This window comes from Chroicocephalus ridibundus, chromosome 1, assembly GCF_963924245.1.
Source record: "Chroicocephalus ridibundus chromosome 1, bChrRid1.1, whole genome shotgun sequence".
Classification (NCBI taxonomy): Eukaryota; Metazoa; Chordata; class Aves; order Charadriiformes; family Laridae; genus Chroicocephalus; species Chroicocephalus ridibundus.
In genome coordinates, this window is record NC_086284.1 from 170,063,709 (window position 1) to 170,087,100 (window position 23,392).

At 43.2% G+C, this 23,392-nt stretch overlaps 2 protein-coding genes across 2 annotated transcripts; both read right to left on the reverse strand.

Moving 5' to 3' along the window:
* Positions 1–204: 204 nt before the first annotated feature.
* Positions 205–12,744, reverse strand: AMDHD1 (amidohydrolase domain containing 1). Its single transcript, XM_063323937.1, has 9 exons — positions 12,537–12,744; positions 11,230–11,336; positions 10,218–10,282; positions 9,377–9,654; positions 5,042–5,267; positions 3,949–4,073; positions 1,492–1,585; positions 925–1,085; positions 205–471 (listed from the first exon to the last, which is right to left on the reverse strand). Exons 1-9 carry the CDS (start codon positions 12,671–12,673, stop codon positions 357–359), a joined length of 1,308 nt encoding a protein of 435 aa, XP_063180007.1. The 5' UTR covers positions 12,674–12,744; the 3' UTR covers positions 205–356.
* A 6,377-nt stretch (positions 12,745–19,121) lies between these two features.
* On the reverse strand, positions 19,122–20,548 carry SNRPF (small nuclear ribonucleoprotein polypeptide F). The gene is made up of 4 exons (XM_063322764.1): positions 20,391–20,548; positions 20,127–20,252; positions 19,808–19,872; positions 19,122–19,238 (listed from the first exon to the last, which is right to left on the reverse strand). Exons 1-4 carry the CDS (start codon positions 20,391–20,393, stop codon positions 19,172–19,174), a joined length of 261 nt encoding a protein of 86 aa, XP_063178834.1. The 5' UTR covers positions 20,394–20,548; the 3' UTR covers positions 19,122–19,171.
* Positions 20,549–23,392: the final 2,844 nt, after the last annotated feature.

Consider the following 23,392-nt stretch of genomic DNA (forward strand, 5'->3'; position numbering starts at 1 on the left):
CACCCTTCACAATAAATCTTACCTGGATCCAAACTATTTAATTCATTAGTGGTTTTTTCTTTGGGTTTTTTTTTTTCAAGTATAATGATTTTATAGATTAAAATTGTATAGGAAAACATTTCTGGAAACCGTCTTATTTCAAATAGATACAATTTGAAGTTATTTTTATGCAGTGAAGGACAACAGACATGAAGATGCACCAGATGGGTAATGCTTGGTAAATTTTATTTGAGTAAGAAGGCCGGTAAGGTGAGCAGGCAATCAATTTACCAGTAAATACAAATCTGATTTGTCTGTTGCTTTAAAATATTCCATGCTACTTTGATTATAGCAGCTTCCTGAATTACTGTCTTCTCTCAGTAACTGCTCATTGTCCCACACCTCTCATTTTGATAGACGACTTTTCCTTTGACTATAACGTAGTCGATCAATGCTTCGTGTCCCCCAAACTGGTAAATCAAGTGCTCCCACCTAAAAAGACAACAAAATGTTTAAAAATATCCAGACTTGCATAAAAGCTGGTCACATACCTCGTATACCTGGCAATTACAAAATATTTGCTTGAACCATCGGAAAACACTATTCCATGTTTACACATTGATCTCTTGTTGCAGGCACACAGTGAGTTAATGTAGAAATCAGTAGAGAATTTGTTCCACAAAATAAATAGGTATTATCTTTAGATAGTTTGTAATTAGGCATGGATTATTTGTAATATTGCCCCCAAAAGTTTTAGGCTTTATTTTCCACTGGAGCGATTAAGGTGAATGAAAGTGGGTCTAAAATGCTAGCAGAGTCCCTTTTTACACATGAAAATAACTTCTAAAGCACGAGGAATTCACTAACTTCTCCACTGTCCACAGCAGGTGAAAAACAAAGTCCCTTGTATTAAATCACATTGCAAACGACAATGGAAGAACAAACCTCGATGAATTTATGATAACAAGGTCCCCCTGCTTGCCAGTCTCTATGGAGCCATGCGTGTCCGATTTTCCCAGGGCATAAGCTGCATTAATGGTGGCAGCTGCTAGTGCTTCATTCATTGACATCCTCATGTTTACACAGGCCAGATGCATCACCATAGGCTAGAAGGCAAGTTAAGTGGAAAATGGGAGTTACCAGTATCACAAATACAGCTGTTCATGCCTCAAATCCCTAAGCACTCTCCTCCCTCCTTGTGCAACAGAAGGAGTTGTCCTGCATGATGTAAATCTTGCCAACTCCAAAATGAGAACTCTAAAATCAGGAATTTTGAGAGCCTTTTTTATAAGCCTTTCGGTGCATATGAAGAATAGAAGCCCTTCTGGTTTCAAGAACTTCTGGCAAAAACTAGCAACCCACGTAAATAAGCATGAGCAATTGTCTGAGCTGGGCACACAGCTCTCTTTGCAGACATGAAGACTGTTTAAATTGTGCAAATACCTATACACAAGTTGTACAAGTAAGAGATTTCATAGTTTTATGTTGTTATAAGTGTGAGCAATAGCTTACCATTGAAAAACAGTATGCATTAGGGTTAAAGTCACTGCCAAGAGCCACTATAACTCCTTCTTCTAACATTTTTCTAGCTGGAGGTTGCTTCAGTCTAGTGGGAAAAAGACACTTGTCAGCACAATTTGCTTAGTTATTACTTGATGAATTACAAGAGCAAAAGTCATCACTCGGTTTGGCCGCGCTCATGCCTTCAGTTGCACTCATCCTTTTGGAGACAAAAGGCCAAATTCTCCCCTTGGCTCCCTACCTGTCACCCTACGGGCAGCAGAAACGGGAACTGTGATCCACTGCTGTTGCAGTAACAGCACGTGGCAGCAGCCAGTATCAAGCACCAGGCTGCAGGCCACTGAAATTCTGGTATTTACCCAGATCTCAACCACTTAAGGATTTACAAGGTGAAAATCTTAATTTCTCCAAAAAGTACTTTTCTAGTCCTTATAGCTTCAAAGACAGTTTCCCAAACATGAGCAGCGGCGTAAGCAATGCAATAGTCCCTTCCCGATTCTGCTGGCAATTCGAAATAGTAAGTTGAGGCTGTGAATTTAATTTATAGACATGAGGATTTTCTCACTTAGCAGTGTTAATGCAAAAGACATTGTCAATAACTTCAATATCTGGAATATCCATTTCAAAATTGTTTGGCCACTGGATTAATCTGGGTAGGCGTTTGCAGGGGTGGGCACTAGGAAATACACACTCTAAGAAGTTTTAGCCATAGTTGCCATAAAGCCAATAGTGCCAAACATCATGTCCGAAAATAAACCAGTGTAACAATAAAAATGAAACATTAGAGCAACTGCTTCTCAAAAAGTAGTATTAAAAGCACTGCAGTTAACAGAAAAGAACAATAAACGAGATCTTGCTGAAGCACTTACATTTGGTATAAGACAACCCTCTCCCTATAGAAGCCTCTTCGCAGATTTATGAGAAAATACCACCTGTTCATGCACAACACGCTGCTCCGGGAGTTAACTGTGTTTAAAAAGACTTGTCTGAAGAGCCGTTCCGTGTCCTCACGTGTCCTTCCAGCCTCTGCACCCCTTCCTGTGCTCTTGCTGCCAGGCTCCTTGGGAGAACTGCAGGCAACGCTCAGCAAAGGCCAAAAGGAGAGCGTGCCTGCCATGAAGCAACTCTCCAGCTGCACACTTTGCCCCACCACCAGGTGAAGTCCTGGCCGCTGCTGCTTTTCTTAAACCCAGGGGACAGTATAGGGCCAGGACCTCTTGAGGTCTGAGCTCTCCCCATTGGTGGTGAAGGAGCTGAGGGAGGTCAGCAAAGGATGTGCCACATCACCTCACAGCAACTTCTTCTGTACGTTGCACAGCTTTCACCCCTCTGCTGCACTTTTAAGCAGTATCTGAAACGTGGCTTCTTCATTTTTAGAGTGTATTAGATTGGAAGCCCATGTTCAGTACATAGTGCACCAGACACTGGAACAAACGAGTCCCAGTATTATCCCCATCTTAGACTCATCCTGACATTATAAACTTCCACTGCAGGGAGTCTCTGGAGTAACATGTGAGTTGCAGCCACAGGCTTTGCCACAGTGGCTGCGTCTCTGTTGTCTCCTTTACCCCCTTGCCTGGGGTCAATTTGCAAGACCACAGGTCCTCCGTGAGGTCTGTGTTCTGGCGGTGCCAGTTGCAATCAGCCAGTGGTTTAAAAGCACTGGTGCAAGACATGGACAGATAACCACAAACAGAAACACAAGTACAGACATAGATGTGAACACCGGTGACACTGGCACAAGCCTCGATGCCTCAGAAAGCGGGCTGCTGAAAATAAACCAAAATTAGCTCAAGGATCTTCCCTTCTCAGGAGGGAAAGTATTACTGGGTCATGGTCTTCATCATCTACTTGACTTATTTTTGGCATTAAGCAGGTACGACATCTGTGCTTATCTGGAATATCTGTATATGGAAAACAGTGTGCTTAAGACAATTCTGTTCGGTGATGCCTGGGCAAAATCAGAGGAGATTTTAAAAAGCTACCTACAGTCTTTCAGCGCGTTAGATAACCAAAGGATTCATTTCACAGCAAAACCTTCTGCAAGAGAGCCAATACATACATTGCAGATAGAACTTGCCTGAAAAGAAGCCAATTCAGTTTTCAAAGTCTAAATGGGTTAAAGAAAACCAGTGCAGTTTTCTTCTTAAACGAATGCCTGATGATCACCTTAGCCTGTCATAAGGGTTAAATTCCAGTGCTGAGCGAACCACTCGAAAACTACTGTGAGACTTCTCAGAAGTACCATAGTGCTTCATTTTTGAGGATCTCCACCAAACCCAAGAAATGAGGAGGCTCATTCAGCACTTTGTATTTGTGATTGCCTTCACTGATCCAGCCTGATCTTTAAGGCATAGAGGCAAGCTTGTGTTTTTACATCAAAAGACCCTAAAACCACAAACGTGGTTTTGCTGTTACAAAAGTTTTACTCCAATCTAGTGGCCTTACCTGAGCATGTAGGCAGTTGTTGGTAAAAGGACAGCGGCGCACTTAGCTCTTGCCATCGCCTTGATACCTTCGTCACTAACTTCTTCCAGGTGGCTGATAGCCCGGGCTCCCAGCTCAGCTCCAAGCTAAGCAAATTTTCAAGAAAATTACTCACTTTTCTCAATTAATTCCGTAAAGCAGTGTTGTTATCAAATGACCCGAGGAGATAATTCACTATTAATATAAAATTAACCAAAAGAAAAAAAAATAACAACACATTTTTGAAAGAACAAGCAGAGACAAAATATGTACTAATAAAATAAGTATTAAAATATGTATTAACCACCCAAAAGGTGGAAGTGCACCTTTTGTGTTGTTTTTAACAGACTAACATTCAAACTACGGGACAGCTACGGATAAAACCTTCATTCACTCCCATTCACAAAGTATCCACCAGAAAAGGGTTGACAAAACTTACACTGGTTGCAGAACTTGTAGTGCAACTGCTGCCTTCAATGGTGAAGCACCAAAAAGGCTTTTATGATCAATCAAGTTTTTGGTTTGGTTTGATATTTTTTAAATACAGCAGAGAATAACTTGAGCAGACCCCACAGGAAAGAAGCAATGTTTAAATGATGGTAACACATGGTCTCAGAGTGACTTTCTTTATCAAGATGTTTGGGAGCCTATTCTTGACTAAACCATCCCTCCAAGTGTGCCCACTGCACATCTGACTTGTTGCTGCTAACAGGACATTTAAGGAAAAAAAATTTCAAGTTGGATAGAAACCGTGTTTTTGTCATTCTTGGGTTCGCGGGTATCCACCTTCCTCATCTGTATCCCATGTGGAAGATAAGCAAAGTCAATGTTTGATTAGGCAGTGCGTGTTAGTCCCAGAGGTCAAGGCTTCCTCCTATGTCCTTAACTCCAAAGCTGCCCAAGGGCAGCACTTTCTATCGTCTGACAGAAATAGAAGTCTATGAATGGTTTGTTTTATAAAGTCTTAGGAAAGAAAACCTTGGTTTTGAAAACTGCAATTCTTTCAAAGATTCGGGTCTCACAAAAGCAAAGCAGAAAGCAAAAATGGTTTAACTGAATGTTAAGAAAGACGTACCTCAGCAGATTTCATCGGATGGAGTTCATCACCATGGAAGTTAATCTGTAACCCTATATCTTTTCCAGCTTGAAGAATTCTCCTAGTAGAATCCAGATCAAAGACTCCCTTCTCACAGAACACATCTATATTGTTAACATGTATTTCACCACTTAGTTTGAGTTCTTTCAGTTTAGGGAGATGGTTATTGATAATGTCATCTGTGGCTTCAGTAGCAGTTTTCCCTCTAATGAAAAGAAAATGTTATAGACCCATAAGAATAACATCCTTGAAGTCTGGCAAACATTCAAATTGTACGAGATTATTTAGAAAATGATTCAAACACAAATCACTCAAAAAACCTTCAGGGTAAAAAATGTTAAGCTCCTGTACTACATGTACTCTCAAACACTAATTACTTGCCATTCAAAGAATATTAGATTGTATTACTAGGTATTTTTTATAAGGTTACCTTCTTGGATGCTAACCAAGACATGGGAATTTTAAAACCAATTCTTCTGCTTTCCTATTCATATATTCTGACCTACTTATACTGTATTCTAAAACACATTTAAAATATGCAAATGATTATTTAAATATTTTAAACAGTATTGAATGCGATATTTTTATGCAAGTATCAAAGCTCAAAGGGGATGTGCAGCACAAATATTTTAAATTGACCTCTCCTCCTTTTATATCATGCAGAGTGATAGCTAGATAAATCAGAGGGGCCTCCCGAGGTTCCATTTGCCAAAGCCAGAACCGCTTATGAACCCCCTGTTACATAAAGATAACCCAGGAGAGATCAGTAAATGCCTTTGAAAGAGTGAACAATCCCAAAACATGCAGTTGAGTTAGTATTTTGCAATTTTAAGATCTAAAGGTACGTGACGTACTGCAGCTGAATGTCTGTGACATCTCAATCCTCATGTCAGGCACCGTAAGGCACGCGCAGACCAGCATTCTATGCGTGCCACACGTGGGCAAGTTGGGAGCTTTACAGTGGCGGTAAATTCAAGAAGCCACATTCTGCTCTGATTTACAAAGAGGTTGTGCAGTCATAAAGCAGAGCAGAACCCGGCTTATGGCACTTCTTTTGTTCACGTCTCACTGAAACAGTCGTTGAGGTTGCTCAGGCTTTTAGCATGCTGAGCCTTCTCCCTTTCCCTCCAGCCTTTGGAGGAATTTGGACGGAAAGATTAGGACCAAAGTCAAGACGAAACAGAGGGAAACATCTTGGTTTCACTTTTCTGGGGGGACATAATGCCCAAGAATTCAAAACTGTCGTTGTTCTAAGGCAACAGACTTCTGCTCAGGAAATGACTTTGAAAATTTCTTCCTAAAGATGAAAAGGGCCCAGTGAGTCTTTGCCAATCAGAAAAAAAAAAAAAAAATTAAAATCAGACTTCCTCAACAACATGAATTTTGATTCAAAATGATGACTGGAGGGATGATAGAGCAGTTATTTTTTTGCCCCCTCTGCTATGAGCTTTTTAGGTTCATTTCCTAAAGAACTGGAAGTTCTGAGCTGGAAACATTTTTAAAAGCAATGGATGGGAACAAGGATCGCTAAGAACGGGGCAGCCTTATTTTTCTCTAGGATGGCTCAGACTAAAGTAGCCTGCACTGTTTGGTGCACATTTCAGTATGTACTGCCTGTTACCAAAGTATGTACTGCCTGTTACCAATCACAGTCCCACAGAATAACTGCGTTTGTAAGGACCTCTGGAGCTCATCTGATCCAACACCCTGGCACAGAGCAGGGTCAATTTGAATCATGCGTCAATGGTGCCTTCTAGAAGCAAAAAATCAGCCTGAATTACCTTACACCTAGAAATCGTGAACAGATACACGCTGCAAGTTCTCAACATCTGCCCAAAGCTAATTTCCAGGTGGGAAAAAAGAATAACCACTGCTGGCAAGTCTGGAGGTAGGCTCCTCTGAAGAGTCCATATACTGCAGCTTTACAAGCCACATATTGCAAGACTTGGCAACATGGAAGACGTGACACCTTTATCCATTGAATGAACCTTCTGGTGATGCTTCTGCTGTCAGAGGTCAGACTTGGAACAGTGAATTAAGCCAAGTGTGAGAAGCAAGAGTTTGGCTTAGCAAGAACTTCTCAAAGCTCCTCAGCAGCGGGGGTCTGAGCAGCATTTTTCGTGAGCAAGCATAATGTAGCCCTCTTGTTTCACATTAAATGGAAGGATTTAAAATTGATTCAATGCTAGCAGATTGGCAGTAACAAATTTGCATGACTATGGTCATTCCAAAATCATGAGAAAATCATTAGACTTTCAATGGCTATCTAGTCAAGAGTTGCCACTAAGTACCTACAAGAAAAAAGAGCACTACATTTTAAGACCTGCATAAATCAGGAGGATGTAAATTAAAATGGTTAAAGCAATAGTTAAATCTTTTGTTTGTATGATTTATGCATAACTGAACGACAGCACAGTTCTGTGGAATACAATGATGAAAGAAAACTGGCATGAGCTTAAGTGACTTGGGAGATGTCTGTTTAACAGCTTCTAAAATCCTCAAGATCTCATTTGCATAAATAATATCAAAGAGCAATTCCCAGCCCCAAGCCTGCGGGCAATATGTTCCCCTTGCGACTCTCCACTGTTACTGAAGCTGCAGGAAATTCAGTTTAAAACCGGAGCTCAACAAAGCGGGATGCTTCCCTCAGCATGTTAGTGGCCCAGATGTTCAGGAGCCAGCCAAAGGCTGAGGACCACGGCTCTGAACATCTGGCCTCAGAACAGGGAAGAACCGCAGAATTCCTCCTGGTCAAAATAAATATGTGAGGCAGAGACTAAGTTTAAAGGGTAACAGCAAAATATTCTAGACATGAACATTTGAATGAAAAGGGAAGAGGATTTAAGAAGGCACAAACTGGAAAATTGAGATAATTCATTATTTCCTTCAGGACATTTCCTCAAATCCCCAACTACCTTTTCTCCTTACTTACAATACCATATCCTCGCTATCTAGATTTTGTTATGCTTGAAGTGCAATCAGTGGGGACAGAACTGTGCAGAGTGTGATACGGTAGACCTGCCTTTCTAACACACAAGATTTGATATATTTGTAAAAACACTGGAATTTATTTCCTTAGTTTATGGAAATGCTTGAAATATTTTGGTGGGAAAAACTATTTATGGGGATTTTGACCAAAATCCTACCAAGGCTTTTTAGGGGAGAAGGAAAGGAAGGGCTGAGAATTATACACAGTTTGGGGTAAAAACCTCAATTATATTTTACCATTGAGTCCTCCAAATTTTAGTAGAACTTCTTGAAGGAAATATTTGGTGTTTTCAGCAGATTTTAGTTACTTTTTATTCTCAACCATCTTCCACTTACTGAAGATGATACAGGTTTCCTTTTGAATAGTTACATTAGCAAAAGATAATTTCCCGTCCTGCCCTGAATACAAAATAATTAGATTTTAAGTACATTTTTCTAGGTCATGTTTTCTTGAATGCCAGAAGAGGTAGACTTTTTTTGGAATGCGCTTTTCTTTTTTAAACGAACACCTCTTAAATATTGCCACAGTATCACTGTGACACTAGGCCTGCCTCCACCTCACAGGCCTTGTTTTGCAGTAGCCTACTGCTTAGTCTGTCAAAATATATGTTTCACATACACCTACCTAGCTAAAATTCCTCATTAATTCTTTCATACAATGAAATCTGGTAACTTGAAGATGTTATTTTCATCATAGGGAGAAAAACGTCGAAGTGAGAAAGGCTTGTTATGTCTACTTGAGCCATTAAAATAGTTGCGATTAAGGACATTTACTTTAATCCTCTATTCATCTCATACCTATTAGATATATGCAATTTTTCATTGCACGGAAGCATAATTAAGCTTTGTTTACTGAGGTATATAAGGATTAAACACAGTATTTTTTTTTGACTAGTTGGTCAGAATAAAAGCTCACAGTAGAGACTGAGCTTGAAGGGTTCAGGATGAAACACAGTATTTTTTTCTGTTGGCTGGTCAAAATAAATGTTTGTGGCAGAGACTAAGCTTGAAGGGCAGCAGCAAACCCAAGCAGAAGAACTGTCTGTACAGGAAACCCTGTAACGCGTGTTACGGTCAGTGTATGAATCAGCTGGAGGCAGGGATTCTGTGCTAAGCTTATGTTGGCATTTAGTAGCCATTAAACTATGCTTCCCCGTCTTCCTTCAAATTAAAATTTAGGAGACCCTTCTGTAAATACGGCCTATTGTTTCGAATATGATATATTTTAGGAGGGCTGGGCAAAAGAAACCTTTCCGAAAACAACAGCCAATTTTCAATGCAAAGCAGTAATACCTAACGAGAGCAAGAAAAATCAAGTCGTATTACTTCGGCACAGAATGAGCTCCACAGTAGGTTGAAGAAATGCCAATATCCATGGATTGCTTAGCGCGCTCGATCACCCTGAGCATTTTGAGCTCTGTTTCTAAGTTTAAGCCATATCCGCTCTTGCACTCAACCAAGGTGGATCCTGCGCCGCGCATGCGTTCCAGCCGGTGTTTGAAAGTATTGAACAGCTCTTCTTCTGAGGCCTTCCGAGTGTGCTCCACAGTAAAATGTATTCCTCCCCCAGCCTGGTGGATCTCCATGTAGGACGCACCTGCCAGCTTGGGGAAAAAAAGAAAACAAAAACCAACCCCCCCATACAATTCGCTATTAATTGTGAATTTTCTATCCAAGGGATATTGGAAAGTGCCTTGAGGTCTCGTCAGCAAGACAGAAAAAGAGGAGGGGAAAAAATCCACATTAATTCTTCCCCCCTCCCCTTTCTCTTCTCTCTCCTCTCTGTTTAAGTGAAGAAATGATGTAAGAAGCGACATAAAGAGAATTATTCTAAAGATTTCTTTAAGTCTAAGCCCAAGGGGAAAACCTATCTCTAGGTGAAAAATTCATTATATGGAAAAAGAAAAAAAAAAATCAAGATCTAGACGGTAATAGAAGACAGCACTCCTGTATTGCTTCAATTAATGCGGAAATATATGAAGTCTGGCTGCAAAGGCTGCAGTTACACTCCTCTCTCAGCCTATCATCCCTCCTCCCTCAGTTAGATTATCTGACAGAAATTACATCTTTTTCTACAGAGGAAAGATAGGAATCACTAGAAAGTAGAAACAGTTACACATTAAAAAAAAAGGAAGAAAAATCCAGCTGTGTAATCTTGTGCCATTACCTTCATTGCAAACTCATGAACCCTGTCACCAGCCCACACTGGATGTGTATGTGCATCTACCAGGCCTAAAGAAAACAAAGTAAATGTACACTCAGGTTATTTCACTGTGTAAAAGAAAAGTTTGTGAACATGCAAGCAAATGAAATGCACAGCATAAGCTCCCCTATAAAGCCTCTGCTGGTTAGAGAAAAAGAAAAATCCAACCAGCCAAAAATCGAGGATTTTCTTCAAAGGCTACCAATTTTCTTTCCATTTTTTTAGGTGTGACACCTAATGCAAAAGGTGTCTAGGTAAGTTGTCGAGTTTTCCATGTTGTTTTGACGACATTTTCAAACTGTGGGAGAAATGACAAAGGACAAACTTTGGAAGAGTTCATTAGACTTTAAATCTTTGCTCTTTAAAAAAAAGCACAGTGCTCAGGCTGGGCTTAGCACACTGACACTCTCGCAAAAGTCCACTTACTCCAGCGGGAGCTTTTTCTATGAGCTGTGAAACCAACACTGCTGAATGCCCAAGGCCATTGCAAACAAAACAGCGGTCTGGCAGCTCGTGCGCAAACACCGCTTGCAAAGTTTACCATGAAATAGATTTGCCCAGTTTGTTTTTGGTTTGTTTTTGGTTTTGTTTTTATTTTTAATCAGGTAAAGTTGCAGAGTATGTGACTTAAACTCTTGCGCTGCCCTTTTGCTTCCAACCCGCCAACGGGCAGAAAGGGTGGAGAAAAAGAGATGTGCAGCTGAAAAGTCACTGGACGGGCCAGCTGCCTTACTGCTGTGATCTGTGATGCAGGGGAATGGGTGAAAAGTGAAACAAGAGGGGACAGAGCTCTACCATGAAGCCAAAAAAACCCCCATCCCAAATGCTGTGATTTTCTCCTTGCAGCACTCCCGATGAGGAAGCTACGATGCTCTGCTCCTCAACACAAGGCAGAGGGATATTTAATACACATCAACTTTGTCTCTAAGCACTTGCTGCCATTCAGCATTGTATCATCATTAAAAAATACACCTACCTGGTAACACACATTTCCCAGAGCAGTCAATTATTCTTTCAAATGTTGCTCCTGAAAACTGGTTGCGAATAACATCTGCCTGGCCCACAGCTTTGATGCAGCCGTCTCTGCAAACAACAAATAATCAAGAAAGGAGGCGTGAGCCTGTCGGAAAGCCAAGTGCTCACTGACTGAGCTTCTGGAGCAACATCTCTCCAAAAGCAGAGACAGGGACCTTCAGCAGGACTGAAGATGCAGGCAGGAGGCGGTATGTTAGTCTTACAGATGCACAGAAAACGATGGGGTAATGCCATGGTTTTCAATTTGTTTGCCATAACATTTGTCATGTCCTCTGCTTAGATCCCTCAGGACGATGCTGTGGTACTCTTCCATTCTAATTTCTGCTAGACAACATTGTTTTTCTCTTGTGGATCAGCAAATATACAGCATTCCTCCAGCAAGTATCTGCAGGGCGCTCTTCTCATGGAAATCAAACTGTCATCACCAGCATCCTCTGCCTGGATCTGACTCATACCCTTGTGCCCTTGGAAGCCACAGGGATAAATCTCTTTCGGGCTGATCTTCGGTTCAATGGCAATTTTCTCCCGGTAGAACACAAGGATGGTACTGGGAACCCTACACTGCACCGGAGGGATCCCCTCTGGCCATGCATGGAGCTCCATCCAACCCATCTACAGGAGAAGAGCTTCCCAGGGCACAGGCGGCACCTCTGTCCTTTCAGCCTTGTCTTTCTCCATCTCTTTTCAAGCCACTGGAATAGTAACTGGGTTACCTCATCACAGATACCTCGTTGGAGGTATCTCTGCACTACACGGCTGAATTTTTAAGAGGCAAATAGCAGTTACAGCATTTAGAAATGGGAGAGGTGTAATTATATACATTGGTTATTAACTATAATTTCATTAGTTACACAAATTATTTATAGGATTGCTATCGGTTCATATCAGTTCACCTAGAAAGCGGAGAGCCAGAAGAGGGTTGCAGCTATCATCAGCACCGGGCTAAAAGTTAACCTCACGAGTCTGGAAACGCGAACACAGCACAGAAACGGAAGTGATCACGATATGGACTGTGAAACAACCCAAATTGCGGAGCTGCATTTCCATGCAGGCAGGTGCCTGCAGTGCCAGGGCAAGCCCCGGACCCAGGCAGCCCGGCAGCTGTCGGACAGGCTGTCGGGGTTGGGGGGGGAGCTCACAGCAACCCCCTCCGCCGTCACCCAGCGCCGCCGATCCTCCGACCCCCTGCTGTCATCAGCCCGCCGCCCCCACCACCTCTGCAGCCATCCCCGCCGCCCCGGCACTCACAACCCCACCACCAAGCTGGCCCCCGGCAGCAGGGCCAGGCTGGCGGCTCCATCCCGCCGCAGGTACTCCTCGCCCCGGCCGCAGACGAGCACCAGCTGCTGGGCGTTCTCCAGCAGCAGCCGATGCCTGCCCGCCATGGCTTGCAACAGGGCCGCTGCTCGGCTCAAAGTCCTCCCTCCACCAAAGTCCTCCTGCCCCCACCTCGGGCCAGGCCTGACCCTCACCCTGCCCGGGCTGGTCTTTGCTAACCAACCTCCCGACAGAGGGGGAAGGCACGGAGGCGGGAAGCAAAGCTGGGGGGCAGGCGGGATGATTCCTGCAGGGCATGGGTGAGGTGGGTGGCGGTGGTCACCATCACTTGGCAGAAAATTGGGTTGGAAAAGCTACAGGGCTTTAAGAGTGAATTTGGCGGCAGCCTGCTGCGCTTGGCGAGAGATGCTGTTCTTCCTGCGGTCCGGGCCGACATAACAACATCCATACGTGATGCTGGTTTATGATAAGCTCCAAAGCACCAGTTCTGCCAGTTGGGGATTCCTGGAGCCCTCTGCCCACACTGCACCACCTGCAGATTTCCCTTTGCCAAGAAAACAGGAGCTTCTGAATTGGGAGCATTTGGCTGACCATATACCCCCTCCCCAGCTTCCATCACCTCCCCACCATCCATCACCTCGCCAGTATCCCAGTACCAGCCCCTGAGGGACCATAACACCTCTCACCGCACCGGATATTCAGGCAGACATTAATTTATCCAGGCAGATATTAACTTATCCAATTCCACCATCGGTAGGTTTGTGCGATTCTGCTGCCCCCTACAGAACTGGGAGAGTCAGGGAACAAATATTTACTCTTGATGTAGATTTTTGGTTTTCTTCTCTCTTCAAACATTCCTAGTGAGCACAGGGCTCCAGTAATTCCCAGGTGGCAAATGGAGTGTATTTCTAAATAGGTGGTCCCTCAGCCACCTTTCTGGTGGTAGTAATCTTTTGTAGACCTTCTTTTCGTTTAGAAAGGGGATCGATTTTTAAATGCTTATAACACGTCTATGTGCATATATTCCTGTACAGCAGAGTCAGATGGATACGTTGGCTCTTTGAATGAGCCTTTCTGGTGAAGTCTTGTTTGCAAATGAGGCAAAGTATGCAGCTAAAACACAGTAATTTGCATTTAATAACAAGCCTGAAAAGTGAGTAGAACTACGAATAGCGTTAGGTGTTATCTTGTGATACTGCTCCACTGGTTCAATACTGCACCACCACATAATCTTTGTCTTCCTCCTACACACCGTTTCTTGCTGGGTGTGCAGAAGGTTGACAGGAGAGGTGGTAGATGGTGCTTTACTGCTTCCAGGAGTTCCTGCTGCTGGCTCTGGCTTTCCCCGGCACTTTCACGCTACGTTTGAAAGCAGAAATTAAAGAGGAACCTCGCAACAGAGTCATAGCAAGGACAGAAGTACAATCCATGGGGGGGAGATGGTTAAGCAGCAGTGGTGAGTAAAAGCTGGTGTGCCAGGAACGAAATGGAGCCTGGCACGGGCCGGATCGGGCCTGCCGTTAAAAGCAGCAGGGAGAGATGGTTCAGCCGGAGCAGAAGGGAGTACCCCCCTACCCGCGCACAGCTCCCTTCTCTGTGTGCAGTGAGGTGGCGGGCAAATAGAGAGATCTAGAATGAACAGCCTCGCTGCAGCGCTGTCTTAAGGCAGTGTAAGTGCTGCGAAATCTTCTTCCTTGTATTCACAAATATTTTAGGGTATACGTTCAGGGAGCTGCTCTTTCTGCCCTTGAAGGGACCACCAGGGAACATTAAATTCCCACCTGTATTTGCACGTCCCCACGTTTAATTGCCTGCCTGCGCAGCCGGTGCTTCTGTGAGCAAGGGCTGGAAGTCAAACAGAAACTGGCCTGAATGACTCTTACATTTATGTTTCTCACATCTACACATTCTTTTGGCTTTGTCGTCTTTCAGCAATTCCAGAGAGAATTTTGAAGAGCAAAGGTGACATCTGCAGCTCTATTTCTGGTTATCCAATCTCAGACTCCAGCCACTCGTAACATTAGTTTTGGTAAAAGCGGGGAAAAAAGGAAAGATAAATTCTGTGTAAAGCTTTATACCTGTGAGAAGTGTGTTGTTACACTCTGTAAGGATAAAATTCAGTTCTGTGCACTAGGCTTTTCCAAGAACCAAGGGCAGATCCTGATTTAAATCCTTAGAATAGGTGAAGATTTTATGATTAGTAAGACAGGAGTGTATTTCATTCTCAAGCTCACAGTAAAAGTTGGAAAGACAGCTCTTTACAGAGCTGGTGGGTCTTTGCCCACTGAGAAGGTGTGTGTTCCTAAGACAGCTTGGGTGACAGTATCCTGTCCTCATTGTACTTATGCTATTATCATTGGTTATTTTAATTTCCTTAAGTTTGCCAGTTTGGGTTAGAAAATAATTCTTTTCACCAAAGAATTAAACAAAGGAAGGTAGCAGAAAGAATACAGAAGGAAAGAAATAGTAAAAGTAAAGGTAAGTAAAAAAGTCAATTGAGTATCAGGTAATCGATTTAAGAGATCTCATCTGTTCTTGCTCATGCTTTGTGTGATACATTTATTCCTCAAGGAACATCTGTTCAAATACACTGTCAGGGTTACTTCAGAATATTTATTCTTGTAAACAACTTGCAATTAAATACAGAAGGCCCAAGACTGCATATGAGTTTTAACCCAAATATTGGCTACGTTTTCCTTAAATTTGTATGCTAGTTTTTTTCTTCTGCTGAATAGACCTTTACAACAATACACATAGCATGGTGAAACGTCCTGAAAGGAGATATTGTGCATGTCTTAAGAATTAATTGCTAGTGCAATTTACTGAATGCTACTTCCCTGTTCACAAGAGTAGCAGAGGCTGATGAACCCTCAGGTTCAAACATAGAAATTGCTTTAAATGGACGAAGCTGACTTTCAGATGTGGAATTGACCCAGACTAAATTGCAAATTTGTTATGTCCTCCTGGCTCCCCTCATCAGATTGAGTTTTACGTCAGATTTACAAATATTTTTTGCATAGCTTTGCAAAAGTAAAAATGAAGCAATTCTGCATTTTCTTTTTCTCATTCAGAAAAACTTCGCACCTCTCAAACCATGGAAACATTGCATTTGCTCAAATGGGGTTTCTGAATCGTCCCTCTGTTCCCAGGTTCTGTCTTAATAACTCCTTTGGCAGAGTTCGTAAACTCCTGGTGACAAGGGGACCTCTGGGGTGACACCCCAGTCTGTCCCAGATGACCTAATTTGGCAGGAATGGTTCTCTCTGAGCATAGCCTAACCTTTCCTACCGAAACGCTTACGTTTCCTTTTCATAAAAACTACAGCGAAGGGGAAAAGGAGAGCTTGTGTGCACCTGTGTCCTGTTGGGAGCGAGGACGCGGACACATCCAGACACAGGAACTGGTATCATCCAGCATCTAGCCTTATGGCCAAAGCTCATCATTCTTTGCAGTCAGTGATCTCCATTGGAGAGGAGAATTCATGGCATTTTGTCTCAGCAATTATAAGATTTAGGGTCTTCTCAGCTAGGTCATGTACTGTTTTTTTGGCTACTCCTAGGAACGTGAAGGTTTCCAAGTCAAAAATAATCAGCAAACAACCTGTACTTGAATGAGTAACACAAAAAAATAAGCTCAAAACTAGATGTATGTCTTGTGTCTTGCTGTAAGTCTTCCTAGGCTTTTTTTTTACTACGTAACTTCTTATTTAGTAAGTAGTTTTGCAGGGTGTAACTTTTTGCTCATGAAGCATCCTACTACTTTGCCTCTGATTTCTTTTATCCTGGAAACAATTGGAACTTAAACACATGAAAGTGTTTGATTTTTAGTTGCCTTATATACCTTGTATTTCAGAAGCAAAATCACAAGACCTTTTATTTACATCTTCAATGCATACTTAATATCTGTGAATACTTGCAATTCTTCTGCCTTTGGGACTTGCTCCAGAAGAAAGAGTCTGTTGCTATTCCTGGGGCTTACCCTGTACCAACTAAGGACCAGCTCCAATTACGTCGATATATTCAGAGAACCTTCTTACCTTCACCTGTATTGTAATTCTTTTCACTCCATTTAGGACCAAAATCTGAATTAAGTGCATGCCTAAGTCTTTGTCTAACAACCTGCATGAGTTTTCCCATTGAAATGAATGGAACACTTTATGGCAGCATGCACCTTCGCAGTGTGTGGGCATGAGAACTACAATTAGTTTTATGAAGTTATATGCCACGGCATTATTTAGTCACTGTGTTTGACACCCGGTGATGTGCAAAAATGAAAGCGTCTTTCTGAGTTTGAAGTCTAATGAATGTACCTACCAAAAAACCCTGTAGATGCGTAACAAAAAATCTCAGAAGAATCTGAAGCTACGTGACAGGAGCACACTTTCATCGAGAACAAAAACTCAACTCTCTAAAGCAGGGGATCTCAGTCTCTGAAAGAGGGAGACAAAATACAGGAGAAAAATTTATTTACTTTCTTTCTTAGTTCCAACTGGGCTCTTCCTTTTGCAAAACGTAAGTCCACTTGTCTTTCCTTTCGCATTACTCATCTTAGCCTAGATTAGATTTTCATAGAATTTTGACTTTTTTAATCTAGATATGGGTTTTAAGGCCAAGGTCTGCTGTCCCTCCACAGAAAGCTACTGATTTTACTGGCCCTTTTAGAAACAGCAGTCCACACAGATTTCTTTCTTTCCATGGTTTGTCCTTCCGGGGATAGTTAAAAAAAAAAAAATTGGAACCATATCCAGCTTTAAATGGACTGTTAGGTTTTGTGATAAATTACCATTTTTCTTCCCATCTGTACACCACAGCTACTACAGTCTGCTACTAAAGAAACACAGAATTTTAGTATGCAAACGAATGAATGAAAGCCAGAACGTTTGCAGGGTTCTACCACATTTTGTGGACAGATAGCAGAGCTGAGATCTGCATGCCGTGATTTCCGTGGCATCATTTACTGGTAAACAACCAGCACTAGTTGAATTTTTGTGGAATTGCACGCATGATTGACTCGCCTCTGAGACTTTTGACTTTAAATAGCTCAAAACACTGATGGTTTTCTATACATGACAAATAATAATAGTGTTTAACCTGAAAGACAAACTGATTTGTGAATATGCTGGAGGTATGAGGTTGAGTTTATTAATGTCCCCCGTGTTGATACCTCATTTCAGAAGCCTTTGCACCGAACTGCTTCCAGGACACCAGTGGCAGGACCCCAGCCACCCTCTGCTTTGAGCGGTTTACTCAATGGCCTTTCATTATGAAATTCTAATAGGTAAGGGACATTCAGTTAACCTCAACGTTTAAGATTAAACATTTGAAAACATGGTTATTGTGTTCCTGCTAAGACTTTTGATATGCTGGGTGCCTGGTAACAAAAAGAGACTTTCTTTTTACAACAGAGACTGGGAAAGGTGCATTCCCATTTTGCAGTATGTTGTCTTAACTCTATTAATGCCAATGAAGTCTACGGACCTTTAGAGCTGCCAGGAAACTTCTGTTTGCATGAATATTGGCTACAAAGTTGATACAAATTTGTCCTTCCTTAATAACCATTGTACAACCACACTTCAAGCTTTGTGACTCAAAGCAGCAGGATATTTCTTAGAGACACAGGGGTATAATGGATCTCCACATCTCACCCGGAGTGAAATCTTCACAACTATTTCCAAATAGTTTATGAACAGGTTTAAAGAATATTTAAATAGTAACTACGTACAGACTGTGAACTATATAGACTGCCATATTTTCCTGTGTTTCAGATGTAAAGATAACTGGTATTTTGTTCAGAGCCTTCAGCTGTCAAAGCAGAGAAGACCACGAATGAGGTTCCTACAAATACTGAAATGACTTACAGCTTTTCTACTTAAGAGGTGAAACTTAGTTTCTACTGAAACAAGGCTACAAGGCATTATAGCTGCATCCTCTTAATTAACCAATTCAGAACTGAAGGAATCATAACCAAATCAGCAGCAGTCTGCAGTTAAGTGCATCACGATATTTTTTAAGACTTTTTCCTGTTGCTCATTCCACAGCCCGTATTATCATCATTACGGAGAGAAGAGGCTATTCCTGCAGCTCCTTTGATCTGCTCAGCTATGCAGCTTAGAATGACACAAGAAACTCACATACACAGGATGAGACGTTCTTCACCTTCTATTTCCCGCTAGTCCGCATTCAGTATGAGTACCTGACACCAGAGCACTGACACTGATGCTAAACTGAGCCGATAAACAAATGAACTATCTATTTTCTTTTGGAGTACAAACTTGGAAGATTTAACTTATTCCAGGAATCACTTAAATTCAGGTATTTCCCTTGACAGCAATGGCATTTGTTGACACTGGTAATACTTAAAAGTTGTGGGGCTTTTATTTGTTTGTTTTCAATAGTCACTTTTCATTATAATATTTTCAGTTTTAAGTTGAAATAATTGTCTATTCCTCCAGCATTATATTTTTGGACGCCAATAGAATATTAGAGACCTTTTCAAGAGTTAACTTCCCCATATTAAAAAACAATGGAAAAAAGTAAACACATTATTACAAAACCATGAAAAAAAAACCAAAACAAAAAAAGTTTATTTCCAGATATACAAAACACCTATTCTCTCATTTCTCCATCTTCTTCCTCTTCTTCCACACCTCTGATGTACAAAACATTATTGCACCTGTAAATAAAAACAAAGAGTTCCCTTAACTATGTTTTAATTTTCCACCCCTTAACTACACCGCTTTATGCATTCCCCTTCTTGAGTGTAGCCTGGCAACAGCCAAATTCCGCCTAAGGAATTGCTGTTCACCTTGTGCAGCTTTCTGCAAGGTTCATAACAAGTGCAAAAACCTCAAGCTTATAAAAGCAGTAACTGGTTAACAATGCTGTACAAGAAATTTTTACTCTTCAGTTAACAGTTATGGTCAAGTTTAGTTCCAAGCATGCAAAATGTTTTCAGTAGCAATACACTAATATACTCATGCCGAGGAATTAATAGATGTACAATAATCTGGAAAACTAAAGTATTTAATTATCTGAAACAGGGATTGTAAATACTACTTTAAAAATATTTCAAAATTCATTTTTCCTCCCCTCAGTAGGGATCTCATAGCCTTCACGTAAGAGTTACATTGACACTTAGCGTCTTAGTTACACAAAAAACACAGCACCTAGCAACGCAAGTTTTAACACAGGTGATAAGAAGATTTAAAGCAACCCTTCCTCTGTCATAAATACCCCAATTACCTTATCAAAACTTCACCCAGGTGTCCAGACAACGCGCCGTCTATATACTCCTCTGTGTTTGCCAGCTTAGGAAGAAAACCAGCAAGACTCAGAACGGTTACAACAGCAGCGGCTTCGCAAAGCGCACGCCGGTTTTGCTCGGCAGTGGGCGAACAGAAGGCGGCCAAGCGGCCCCGCTCTCACCGCCGACCCTTCAGAAGCGCCTCACTTTGCCCCCCCGCTCCGCCGGGGCCGGGGCCCGGCGCCCCCCTCCGCCCCAGGTGCCTCGCCGGGAACCTCGAGGCGGCTCCTGCCCCTTCGCCGCCGCCCCGCCCCTCACCTGCATATTCATGTAGCCGTCGACGGAGACGAGGTAGCCCTTGTACTCCATCCCCCACTTCAGCTTCACCATCACCGGCTTCCCCGTCAGCCCGTTCAGGAAGGGCTTGGGGTTGAGGGGCAGGCTCTGCCGGGGAGAGCACCGGGTCAGCGCCGTCGCCCGACCCGCTCCGCTCCGCCCCGCCCCTCCCGCCCCGCCCCGGGACCGTTAACGGCCGCGGCTCCCTCCGCCCGCGTGCCCCCCGTCCCCGTCCCCGTCCCTCACCATGGCGGCGGCGCGCGGCAGGCAAGCGCAGGCGGGAAGCCCTCGTGCGCGCCGCGGGCGGCGGGAGAATGGGAGGCAGCGCCGCTCACGGGCTTCCACTTCCGGGGCCGCCGCCGCTCTCACCTCTCACCCCTCACCCCCGCCGAGCCGCACTTCCGATAGGCTGCGGCAGCCCCCTCACGCGCGAAGCGACAACCGGGGCTGCCCATTGGCTGGGCTGCTCCGGGGTGTTCTCTCTCATTGGCCGGGCTGTCAGCCCTCCCACCTGTCCCAACCAATCGTGTGCCGTGCTCTGCAAGGCGGGGGTGGTGCTGCCGTTGCCGGGCGCTTGAAGCTGCCATGGCGGGGGCGGCCGCCATCCTGCGCGCCTCAAGGCCGCAGGCCTTTCCCTCCCTCTCAGCTTGCGGTCTCCTCGCTGACCCCCAGCCCCGCAGGCCCCAGGGGGCCGGCTTTGCTCCCTCTCAGCCGGCAGCGAGCTTATTTTGCCTTTCGGTCGGTCGGACGGGCAGGGCAGCAGCTGCCCTCCCGGCCCGGAATGGACGCCCGGCTTCGGAGCGGTGGAGCGTGCGTGTGTCCGTGTCCTTCCCAGCAGGGTGTTGCTTGCTTTTCTCCCCGGGATTTACCAGTTTTGAGGGCCGTGTTCAGCTCCGCAGCATTTAGCCCCTGTGTGTTTCCATCTCTCTTTATACCGGTAGATCTCCACGAGGTGGCAGTGCTTAGCTGGCACGATGGCTGTGGCACATAACGGGAGGCCGCTGATACACTCTCCCGATGTTACTGCGAGCCTTGCGGGCGGTGAAAGCGTGGCGACATCGGTTTGTGTTCAAGAATAACTTTGCGGACCAGTATGTTTTCGTTACTCCACACGCACGGATAGAAAACCACAGAGTTTATAAGACGCATAAGCGATGTCCTTGCCAATGCGCGAGTGCTCTACTCAGTCTCATTTGACTCACAGGTGAAGAAGCTGCTGGAGCTTCTCTTGACTCTAGAGAGCATCAGCCTGCTCACACTCACGAAATGTCAGTTCTGCTGCAGCTATAATTTGTGACTCTTAACCTTTGACTGGCAAATATGTTGAACCAACGTTTGTACTGTGTAGTAATTGTCATGTCTATACTAATGTCTTCTACTACTCTATGTCTAAAGTCATCAAATGCCACAATGTGTATTTGTGTTCCTGCATACAGCATATTCCCTTCATCTTTGATGTATTAGATGCTGCATGTGGAAAACATACATTTGGGAACTAACCTTGCTGTAACAGAACTGTTACATTTTTTTTGTGCACTTTGCCTTCCAAAGGTCAGTCTGGTACCCTAGTGTTGAAAGCAAAACCATCATCACCTGCTTAAATCTGAGTGTTTAATGCTGTTGACTCAACAACCAGTCTTTTCCAGATCCAGACTGTGCTCATGCACAGTGGTTGTGGTACCTTTATGGATGGGTAGGAGTGAATAAGAGTTGGAATTGTAATTATTTTTAACTAGTATTAAAACTAGTGTTGAAAGTGCACTCAGATACTTGTTTCTATAATCATCAGAAATGAGTGTGGTTTTCTTTTAGGGTGTATTGGATGGTCATCAGAGACAACATCAAAATTATTCTAATAGTCTTTCTGGTAGTAAGACTCACTATGGGCCAGCTGAAAGAGTAACTAAGTTATAAGATTTCTGTAAGGAAGCCTGTGTTAAGCCTATATAGGAAAAGCATGAACACAATGGGAAATGGTATATATAGCAAAATTTTTCATGCTGCTTGGAGTAAAGAACAGCTGATTTCAAGTGATGACCTGTATAGTGTGTCAGAACACAATGAGCTTAGAGTGAGTGTCTTGGATAAAATCATATTGTGGGAGTAATTTTTGCACTTTTCTGACAATTGCCAAGGATAAATATGTATATCGGTGAATGGCAATATAACAGGTTTGGTATGTTATCTGTAAACAGCACTTCTTATTTTTACATATTGAACCAATTTTGATCACAACGCCTCCTACTCATGTTGGGAATACTTTTTGTGTACCAAGAAATACAGAAGCAATTACATTCACCTTTTAATACACTCTGTTCCTCTGACAGATGAGTAAATACTTCAGCCCAGTTGTTATAAAGTTATCAAAAAACAGAAGAATTTCCCAGGGTCATAGATATCGGCATAGAAGTCAGAGAGCCAGAGTGCTTGACTTCTGGTTTCATAATCGGTGCATGAAATCACGCGTCAGTAATCTCATCAGCTGTAGACTGGGTCTGCAGCAATTTTGTATGGCGGTCGGGAAGGAAGGAGCACTGAAAGCACAGAATGCGTGACTACATCTGATGTAGTTAACTGGATAACTTGGTTAATCAGGAAACAAAATAGCTTTTGCCTTTTTTTCCCCCCTCTGAGGAATTTGCTGTTTACCTTTTTGACTGAATCATTCTGACTCAGAGACAGTTTGCTTACGCGGGTCTTCTCCTGACCTTCAGCACAGGGGTGAAGTTCACCTTTTGTCCTCTTTGTATTTCCCTTTGTAATAGGGGAAGTAATCGTTCGCATTCTTTTCTGCCTGTGGTTCAGGGTATTTAGGCTGCTGCTCAACAGGAAATGAACAGGAAAGAGTTTTTGTCATAGATTAATCCAAACCTTAGATCTTGGGTGGATGGATAGGATTTTCTCTTACGACTCAAGGGTGGGAATTTAGCACGACTGCCTACACTCTGTTCCTAAGGAAACACATTAAGCAGCTGGGCATCTGACGGCAGCAGTATTTCTGGTGGAGGGACTTACTAGATGTCGTTATCTCTGTAAGTGCAAATGCTCACCGACATCATTAAGACTCCATGTCACCATAATGCCAGGCAGAGAGAGCTAGCCCCTGTACCCTCACATTGCTGAGAGAAAGCTGAGCTGTCCAGAAATATTTCCTGATTGAGTGGAGTTTGCCGAGACAGGAACTCCCTGCAATAACCCCCACTTCTGCCTGCCATAAACACATTTCTTAAGGAAACTTTCAGAGCTAC

Bases quoted from the DNA above. Each gene is read 5' to 3' on its own strand.
- AMDHD1 (XM_063323937.1), bottom strand. From the start codon at position 12,673: ATGGCGGGCAGGCATCGGCTGCTGCTGGAGAACGCCCAGCAGCTGGTG. The intron at 9,655-10,217 runs GTAATGGCACAA...TTTTTCCCCAAG, and splicing joins TTCATGAGTTTGCAATGAAG to CTGGCAGGTGCGTCCTACAT. The intron at 5,268-9,376 runs GTAATACGACTT...TCTTTTCATTAG, and splicing joins GGAGCTCATTCTGTGCCGAA to AGGGAAAACTGCTACTGAAG.
- SNRPF (XM_063322764.1), bottom strand. The intron at 19,873-20,126 runs GTGAGGGGCGGG...TTTCTTCCTAAG, and splicing joins ACGGCTACATGAATATGCAG to CTGGCAAACACAGAGGAGTA. The intron at 19,239-19,807 runs GTAATTGGGGTA...TTTTATTTACAG, and splicing joins CTGGGTGAAGTTTTGATAAG to GTGCAATAATGTTTTGTACA.